Source organism: Aegilops tauschii, chromosome 2, assembly GCF_002575655.3.
Source record: "Aegilops tauschii subsp. strangulata cultivar AL8/78 chromosome 2, Aet v6.0, whole genome shotgun sequence".
Classification (NCBI taxonomy): Eukaryota; Viridiplantae; Streptophyta; class Magnoliopsida; order Poales; family Poaceae; genus Aegilops; species Aegilops tauschii.
The window spans coordinates 46,274,430-46,284,067 of NC_053036.3; the positions used below are offsets into that span (position 1 = coordinate 46,274,430).

At 51.7% G+C, this 9,638-nt stretch overlaps 1 protein-coding gene across 4 annotated transcripts; it reads right to left on the reverse strand.

The window, feature by feature from the left end:
* Positions 1-5,489: 5,489 nt before the first annotated feature.
* Positions 5,490-8,769, reverse strand: LOC109742920 (uncharacterized). Of its 4 annotated transcripts, none has more exons than XR_012201732.1 (6): positions 8,429-8,769; positions 7,372-7,524; positions 7,152-7,278; positions 6,376-6,416; positions 6,033-6,165; positions 5,490-5,907 (listed from the first exon to the last, which is right to left on the reverse strand). XR_012201732.1 is itself a non-coding variant. In XM_040401521.3 (5 exons), exons 1-5 carry the CDS (start codon positions 8,498-8,500, stop codon positions 5,781-5,783), a joined length of 612 nt encoding a protein of 203 aa, XP_040257455.1. In that variant the 5' UTR covers positions 8,501-8,762; the 3' UTR covers positions 5,490-5,780. The 4 variants fall into 4 exon arrangements, 2 of the variants coding, with proteins under 2 accessions (XP_040257455.1, XP_073363995.1); XR_005770449.2 differs by having other exon boundaries at positions 5,637-5,907; positions 8,195-8,429; XM_040401521.3 differs by lacking the exon at positions 6,376-6,416 and having other exon boundaries at positions 8,429-8,762.
* Between the last annotated feature and the right edge of the window lie 869 nt (positions 8,770-9,638).

A 9,638-nucleotide genomic window follows, 5' to 3' on the forward strand; every position in this document is an offset into this window, starting at 1 on the left:
GGCCCTGCGGCGACGGCAGCCTCACACCGTAGCCAAACTAGTGAACCCTCGTACTCCTCTCCGCGCGGGCTTCCACTGTCGCGTCTTCCCCGGCTCCGCGTCGTCCCCTTCCTAGGCCTCACCGTCGTCCACCGCCCTGGTGCTCTCGGCGCGGCGTGGTCAACGTGGTCAAGGAACGGCTTCAATCGGACGTGGACTGTACGTGGAGAGGCTGACAGCTGGGTCCATGGCCGCAGCAAGGAAGTGCCTCCTTATTACGCGCAAAATAATTATTCCTCCACCTGACAGCGGGGACCCACCGGACGGGCCACCGTATTTCACGAAAAAAACGTTTCCCCCTGACTACTGGGACCCACCAGCTACATCTTCGCACGCAAGGAAGTGCGTTCGGGCAAAAAAACGATTGGCCCCCCTGACTGCTGGGACCCACCAGCTACATCTTCGCACGCAAGGAAGTGCCTGACAGTGGGGACCCACCTGGTCGAAGCATACGTAGCGTTGTCATTCTGGTCGTGAACGTGTACGTACATACTGGTCGATGTAGAGGCACGCACGTGTCGTAGTAGAGGCGCGCACGTAGCATGTACACGTACATACAACGGCCAGGGTGCAAGAAAGTAAATACGGCCACGTACGTACATACGGGCGGGGTCTCGAACGCCTACTCGCGCGTACGTATGGCTAGGGCTCGTGTACATGGCTGGGTCAGAACGGAGAAACAGTGTCGTCGTTGTGTTCGTGGGGAGCCAACCGGCTGGGTCGGAACGGAATGCGTCCTCGTGTTCATCGGGAGGGCTTGGACGGAACAGCCGATGGAAACGAGGCCTGGCGTACCACAGAACGGAGGAAACGGCCTTGTGTTCGACCGGCCACGTTCGAAACGGGATCCTGTTCATCGGGAGGGGTCTGGCGTACCGCAAAACGGAGGAAACGGACCTCCTACGTTCGAAACGGGGGTCCTGTTGATCGGGAGGGGTGTGGCGTACCGCAAAACGGAGGAAACGAACTTGTGTTGGAGCGCTACGGTCGAAACGGGGGTCCTGTTCATCGGGAGGGGTGTGGCGTACCACAAAACGGGACTCCACGGGATACTGTTCATCTCCACTGTCGACCCCCTCCAGCCTCCACGGGCTACTGTTCATCCACCGTCGACCTCCTCCAGCCTCCACCTGCGACTGTTCATCCACGGGCTCCTGTTCATCCAGCCTCCACCGCGCGCTACTCCACCGGCTACTGTTCAACCAGCCCTCTCCACGGGCTCCTGTTCAACCACCCCTCCACGGGCTACTGTTCATCCAGCCCTCCACCGTCTACTTTTCATCCTGCCCTCCACGGGGTGGTCCTGTTCATCCTGCCCTCCACGGGGTCATGTTCATCCAGCCCCAATCGGCTCGATCAATCGGGGTCTTGTTCATCCAGAGGCAACACCACGGGGTCCTGTTCATCCACCCCCACCGGGAACTGTTCATCCACCCCCCCAGCAACGCTGACTGTTCATCCAGAGGCAGCATCGATCGGCTTCAGTTAGCAGCAGTACCGAAGGAATCGCTTGATCGGGTTCAGTTAACAGCCATCGATCGATCGCTCGGGTTCAGTAACGCGTAGCCTGCAGTGCAATTGCTCGGGTTCAGTTAGAGCCCAACGCCTCGCTCGGGTTCAGTTAGAGCCCAACGCCTCGCACCCACGCGCGTGCGTGTACGAGAGAAACGCCCATCGCTCGGCCCCGACCACCCACCGTAACCGGGAACACCCCGATATTTTCCTCGCCCTCGCTTCTACCATGATTTTTTCCATCATGGACGGCCCAAAGAATGTCATGCAGCTGCATCTCCGTCCCGCCCAGGACGAAAATCCCATTTTCTGTCATGATTTTTTTTCATAGAAGTAGGACCCCACCACATCTATGATGATACCGTGTTTTGTCATAATTATCGTCATAGAAGTGTCATAAGTATGACAAAAAAAATTCGTTCGGCCCAAAATGTCACGGATGTCTTTTTTTTGTAGTGTATGGTGTTATATGAGTTATATGACTTGGTGACCGAATGTTGTTCAGAGTCCCGGATGAGATCACGGACATGACGAGGAGTCTCGAAATGGTCGAGTGGTAAAGATTGATATATAGGACGATGGTATTCAGACACCGGAAGTGTTTCAGAGAAAACCGGATAGTCATCGGAGTACCGGAGGGGGTACCGGGCACCCCCGGGAGGATAGTGGGCCTACTGGGCCATTAGAGGGGAGCACACCAGTCCACAAGGGGCTGGCGCACCCCCCATGGTTGTCGGCCAAGTGGGAGGAAGGAAAGGAGGGGGACTCGGCCTCCCCCTTCCTTCTGTTCCCCCTTTCCCTCCCCTCTCCGGCAAATATGGCAGGGGGCGCGCCACTTGGGGAAGGACCCCAAGTAGGATTCGACCTACTTGGGGCCCCTTGGCCTCTCCCCTCTCCCTCCCACCTATATATATGTGGGAGGGGAGCGCCTAGCACACCCCAGACAATTGCTTAGCCGTGTGCGGCGCCGCCATCCACCATTTACACCCCGGGTCATATTTTCGTAGTGCTTAGGCGAAGCCCTATGGAGATAATTAACTTCACTGTCACCGTCACCACGCCGTCGTGCTGCTAGAACTCATCCATTACCTCGCCGTCTTGCTGGATCAAGAAGGCGCGGATGTCACCGAGCTGAATGTGTGCTGAACACGGAGGTGTCGTACGTTCGGTACTCGATCGGTTGGATCGCGAAGAAAGTTCGACTACATCAACCGCGTTGTCAAATGCTTCCCTTACGTTCTACAAGGGTGCATAGACACACTCTCCCCCTCTCGTTGCTATGCATCTCCATGGATAGATCTTGCGTGTGCGTAGAATTTTTTTGTTTTTCCTGCAACGATTCCCAACACCAGAACCACGACATCCTGTCCTCCATGCCATTCACCAACTCTATATGTTGTGTCGTATCCACAAGCTGCATGAACTCGTGCAGTGCTTGAGCACCCATGTTAGGTGAAACATCTTGCCACCATTTGTCGGGCATTGCTTGCTTCACCGTTCTCTTCCGCGCTCGTTTCTTTACGGCGGCAAATAGGCTTGGCATGACATCCTCGATTCGTCTGCCCCCTAGCCACCAATCGGTCCAGAAAAGAGCAGCCTCACGGGAGGAAAGGTACTTGGGGAAGGACCCCAAGTAGGATTCGGCCTACTTGGGGCGCCCCTTGGCCTCTCCCCTCTCCCTCCCAACTATATATATATGGGAGGGGGCGCCTAGCACACCCCAGACAATTGCTTAGCCGTGTGCGGCGCCCCCTCCACCGTTTACACCCCCGGTCATATTTTCGTAGTGCTTAGGCGAAGCCCTGTGGAGATAACTTCACTGTCACTGTCACCACGCTGTCGTGCTGCTGGAACTCATCCACTACCTCGCCGTCTTGCTGTATCAAGAAGGCGCAGACGTCATCGAGCTGAACATGTGCTGAACGCGGAGGTGCCATACGTTCGGTACTCTATCGGTTGGATCGCGAAGAAAGTTCGACTACATCAACCACATTGTCAAACGCTTCCGCTTATGGTCTACGAGGGTACTCCCACTCTCCCCCTCTCGTTGCTATGCATCTCCATGGATATATCTTGCGTGTGCATAGAATTTTTTTGTTTTCCATGCAACGTTTCCCAACACCAGAACCACGACATCCTATCCTCCATGCCATTCACCAACTCTATATGTTGAGTCGTGTCCACAAGCTGCATGAACTCGTGCAGCGCTTGAGCACCCATGTTAGGCGAAACATCTTGCCACCATTCGTCGGGCATTGCTTGCTTCACCTTTCTCTTCCGCGCTCGTTTCTTTACGGCTGCAAATAGGCTTGGCATGACGTCCTCGATTCGTCTGCCCCCTAGCCACCAATCGGTCCAGAAAAGAGCAGCCTCACGGGAGGAAAGGTCACTGATGCAAGCTTCGATCGTGTGCGCAGTTTTTTTGTATTACTTGGCATATTTCTCCGTAAGTGAAAAAAGGAACCTGTCTTTAGTTCTACCAACACTTAGCACCAAGATTTCATGAATCTATTATCCCTAGAAGACAATATACTTCTGAGTTTGTATTTTGCCATAGATTCTGAGCTTCTCAACTGACTTTTCATTTTAAGAGAACAACTTTCCTAATAAACATAACTTGTTCGAAACGGACATGATGCAGGGCTACGAAACCATCACGTCTCAAATTTTAACAAGGTTGGTTGTCCAAATTAGAAGTTTTGATGTAGGAGGCGTTTACCCCTGCATGGATGGTGGTGCTCTTAATAGAGCATCAGGTCCAACGCTTTGAAGTGGGTGCTCAAAATGGTGATGGCAAAGCCTTGTATATGGAGGATGCCGACTAGGCGAAACATTTGATCGACGTGGCCCGCGTCCCACTGAACTACCATTTTGAAAAACATGACCGAAAACTACCATTTTTTAAATTTTGCGACTAAAAACTATCAATTTCATATAATGGCCAGTTTAGACGATTTCAACGTGTTTATGACAGACGGGACCCGCACGTCAGGGTTGATGTGGCGGCAAAGTCAACTCCGCTTATTTTGACTATTAATTTGACCGCTATGCAGGTGGGGCCCACATGTCAGCATCACCTTCTTCTTCCTCCTCACATCTCTCTCTCTCTCTCTCTCTCTCTCTCTCTCTCTCTCTCTCTCTCTCTCTCTTATTAGCAAACACCTCATGTGCACCTGCGAGCCACCTCTGTCGCCCTCTGTTGTCGGCGCTCGCGGTCGTGCTCTGACACCAGCCACCACGTGTGGTGCTGCTCGCCGCCGCCGCCGCTGCTCCCGAGCCTCTCACTCCTTGCCGCGTACTCACTTGGCGATGTTTTCTTCACTTAGACTTGGCTTTCAGTTCGTGGCATCAAAATATTTCTATCGCTCTCTGTTTTAGCAGAGCCAGACAAGCTAGGTGGAGCTAGCTGCAGTGGCTCACAGAAAGAGAACAGACATCATGTACTTCGCTCCCCAAGATAGATGTTTCTTCATCACGTACTTTGCGGAAGCAGCAAAAAAAAGCAGAGCACACGGCGGCCACCGCCAGCCACGCCGCGACCGCCGTCCTACCAGGGCACGCCACTGCCGCCGCAAGGAATGCCTCGTCCTGGGTGCAGCCGGCTTCTCCGAGGGGAAGGGCCCCATTGACACTACTAGGAAAAACGGTACTAGTAGCGTTGGTTTTTTGCATACTAGTAGCGCGGGTTCCCGTGCTACCACTACGGCGCTACAGCTAAATATTACCAGCAGCGCGCTTTTTACCCCGCGCTACTACTAATATTTTAGTAGTAGCGCGGTGCCACCCACGCTACCACGATTCTGCACCTACGCTACTATTATCCTAAGTATTAGTAGCACACCATCCCCCCCCCCCCCCCCCCCCCCCCCCCCCGCTACTATTATCCTAAGTAGTAGTAGCACACCATTCCCCCCACGCTACAGCTAAGTAATTAGAAATTAAAAAAATAAAAGTCAGATGCTGTATTCATGGATGGAAATCAAGACATGTCCAGTGCAAAATAAACTAAGATCACAAAACCATCTTAGCACTTGCAGCGTTCATGGACGCAACATTGAACATCTCAACTCGGAGAGTTCACGAGATCCCATTTAACATCAGAAGCAAACAACCAGACCACTTCGTCTAGATGTATCTACCAAGACTCGGAGTTCAAACACCGGCGGACCCGAACCCTCCCTCACGCCGGACGGTGGCGTCGAGGTCCTCCACCTCGGCGACCTCCGGTGTCACAGTTCGCAATCACCTGGATGGTCATCTGCATGACGTAGCCTCCGGACTTCATGGCGAAGTCCGCCTCCAAGTGGTTGAAGAACACGACACCCACCGGCCTGTGGTAGTCCGCGTCGATCACCCCTGCGCCCACGTCGGAGAAGTAAAAACTTATTAGTTCGCGTCCTCTTTCAAATCCAGTAGGGCATTTTCTTTCTTTTTAGCACATGCACATGAATCAATGGTAACAACCAGAGGCTGGACCATACTTTTTGCACGAGACGTGAAGAAGGCCGGGTCCCCTTCTTGTTGAATCCAAGGAAGACAGTCTCCCCCGAGACGTGGAGAAGGCCAGCTCCCCTCCTTCCGCAAATAGCTCAGGTGCATGAAGTTGTAAGGAATCTGAATACAATGAACTCATTGTAATGTATAATAACAAGAAAAAAAAAACATGAATCCTAAAAGAAAGATCGTTCTATGAGCTAGGTTGACAGTTTTGAGACACAGGAAAGGATAAAGTTGGTAACAGTCTTCATTAAGAAGAACAATGGGCCGAGATTTCTCAAATGACATTTGTTTCACCAACAATGATTAGTAGTAGCATCAACATACCCTCGGATCCTTGCATAATTTATATTAACCATGGAGAAAGCCTGCAAATTGAGCGACAAAATAATCTAGCCTCAGTACACTCATAAGAATGAAATTATATATGCAGGTTTTCCAGCATACCAGGTAAGGAATCAGTCATAACAGGAACCCAACACTTGACAGAAACAATTTCAGGTTTCATATGTCAGTAATTATGCATAAGAGTTGCAAGCGAGGGAAAATTAGTCTACTTCTTTAAATCTAAAATCAACATCCTTATGTTGTATGCATAGCACAGTACTAATTTCCATGTGATGCATAGCATAGTACTAATGTTCAAACTAATAGCACAGTACTTGATAAATAGGATTCTTCCTTCAGTAATATCTAATGAATGGGTGTGACCTACCTTATATCCTGGTAGTAACTAATGCATCATATGATAAGATAACAAAAACTGAAATATTACATCCCAAAAGACTGGATGGTTATACCCTATCTCCATATCAGAAGAACAAGCATCATAATGCTGATCAAGCTTGCTTATGGTACTGTGTGGATAAACATATATGTACCCATCCCTAAGTTTACAAAGAAGAGTATATCCGTAACCATATAAGAGTGTAAAACTGCTATGGTACTACATACTGATGTGTTGCACAATTAGACATATGCATTGGACATCTTACTTCAATCTACTCCGCATCCAAAATGTGATTAAACTGAACTCAAAATGGTTCCTCGTCGGCACAATGGTCAATAAATAAGAAGCATCAGCGTCGAGAATGGATGCTTACATGTTGAGATAGTGGCGTCCTTCTCTCTGATCTTCTGGAGGATGATATCACCAAGAGATCGTTTGGAGGAGGTTTCCTTGGACATGAATGCAGCGAGGGCCTTTTCGTCCTCCTCGTCGATCTCCGTCTAACCAAAATCACCAAATTCGAGTCAGCAACAGCCAAAAAACGCGGTCCCATTTTACCATGAAGACTGACGAAGCAAGGCAAGAGCACGCACCACGCCGGCGTCGTACTCGCTCAGTGCGTCGAAGCCGTTGACCTCGTCGACGTCCTCGTCATCATCCTCGCCATCGACAGCAGGGACGGGGAAGGACAAGGACGATGTGGACGGGGCTGCGGCGGCGGCGGCGGCTGGTGTGGCAGTGGCGACCTGAAACAGGGATCTCAAAACTAAGGTGAAAAGAAAAACAAATGCACGCTCTCTAGAAAAATCTAAGCAGTTGTAAAAATTAAACTAATGTCAGAACAAGAATGTGTCCTTTTTCACTAAATACACTACAGTTCCGGAAAAGAAAACTTTTCACCCTGTCTAGAAAAGCTAAGCAGTGAAGATTAGGGCTTGGTACTTGGTTTTATTATTCCACTTGACCAATATAATTTCACCAGTAACAAAACTGCATGGGAGACCAGAAGGAATTAAAACTTAAGCATCTCCAGAGTGTAAGCCCATTTCCTTGTGCACAAAACATCAAACAGAATGCAGGCGTTACTCCGAATCTCTTGTTCTAAACTGAACTGAACTGAACTCATGCCTCTCTATACATCCCACATTAATGCATAGTAATATACGGGCACAATCTGCAATTGCAGAGACGAAAGAGGGAGCAGGGAGGACCGGCCGAGATCCGGTAACCATACAACTGTTTATACAGTTCGCTAGGGTGCGTCAATCCACACTTTATCCAAAGAAAAAACAGCATCAGGTGTGATTCAAGGAACTCCAATCAATTATGTGCCCCAGTCTCATGGCACTATTTTTAAATAGATAGTATGAAATGCTCCCATGAAACGAGTATAAAGGGGGACAAAGCGTCGAACACCTGGCGCGCGAGCTTCCGGTAGGCGCTCCCACGAGACAGGTTCGTAGCTTGGAGTTGCTAAGGCAGGCATCCCTTCCCATCGGCCAGTTGCTAAGTCAACGCACTAGGTGGTTCCATCCATCCACGGCAACTATTGTACGGCCCCAACATCTCAGCCCCGTCACCATCGACGCCGACACGGTAAGACATCATACGGACGGACGCGTGAGGAGGAGGAGGACGCATCAGACTCACCGCGAGGGCCGGGGGCGGCGAGGGGGCGGAGGGGGAGCAGGCGCCGGCACCGGAGTGGTTGGAGGCCGACATCCGGAGCGAGCGGAGGCGGCGGTGCGGGGTAGGGGCGGCGCGCGGTGGGCGAGGAGGCGGGCGGCGTGGGGGAGGAGAAGGTGGTGGGCCCCGTGGGGGCGGAACGTGGTCGAGCCGCGGGAGGCGGCGCCGGATTGGAGGGCACGAACGTGGGTGTGGAGAGCGCGAGCACCATTAAGCAGAGCGCTCGGATGGAGGGACATCGGCGGCGGGATTGGGAGGAGCGGTGACGTTGGAAAGACAAGGGAGTTTTTTTTTAGGGGAAAGACAAGGAGGTTGCCGTGCGGTGCGGTGTGGTAGGGCACGCCGATTAGTTGTAGCGCGGGCACGGGTGCGGCGTTCCTATTTGAGTGAGGTACATCCATAGTAATAGTGTGGGGTGGCATACCAACGCTACTATTATAAATTTAGTAGTAGCGCGATTTTTATACCCACGCCACTACTATTGCATGCTCAGGTGGCACGGTCAGGATCATTTAGGGTACGTTTGGATCCTAGGCAAGGGCAGCCCCTAGCCTTGCTAGGCAAGGATAGCTATTTGGTTAGGAAAATAAAACTAGCTTTTGAGGGCAACCTAGCCTGCAACTGCCAAGAAAAGCTTGCCGATGGAGGTGAGCCAATTTGGCTCTCCCGCACAGGCAAGAACACAAATCGTGGGTAGTTAACGCTTTAATTGCTACTCATCCAAACAACCAGGCTTGCTTTTGACGACTCTGGCCACGGCAGGCTAGGAAAAGCTAGCCCAGCTAAGCTAGGTGAGCTAGCAAACCAAACGTTCCCAGTAATAGCGCGGGAACAGTAAACCCACGCTACTACTATTCTTTAGTAGTAGCGCATTTTTTTTTGCTGCGCTACTGCTACTTAGTAGTAGCACGGGGCGTATAACCCACGCTACTAGTAAGTGATTGTCTATAAGGGTTTTCCTAGTAGTGTGAGGCCACAAGGTTGCCGTCGCCACTAGCCGTCTGCGTGACCACCGCCCACTCCTCGCCGCGCGAGCTTGTCTGCGGACTCCACCTCGCTCTTGTGAGCCTCCGCACCGAAGGAGTCGGGTTGGGGTGCCCTGGGTCGCTCCCTCGCTGGCGTCCGGAGTATGTGCACGCCCACACGGACGCCGCGCACGGCCTCTTCTCGTCTG

Excerpts from the sequence above, each read along its gene's own strand:
- LOC109742920 (XM_040401521.3), bottom strand. The coding sequence starts at position 8,500 with ATGTCGGCCTCCAACCACTCCGGTGCCGGCGCCTGCTCCCCCTCCGCC. Across the intron at positions 7,279-7,371 it reads GCGAGTACGACGCCGGCGTG|ACGGAGATCGACGAGGAGGA; the intron begins GTGCGTGCTCTT and ends GATTTTGGTTAG. Across the intron at positions 6,166-7,151 it reads GGACGCCACTATCTCAACAT|ATTCCTTACAACTTCATGCA; the intron begins GTAAGCATCCAT and ends CATTGTATTCAG.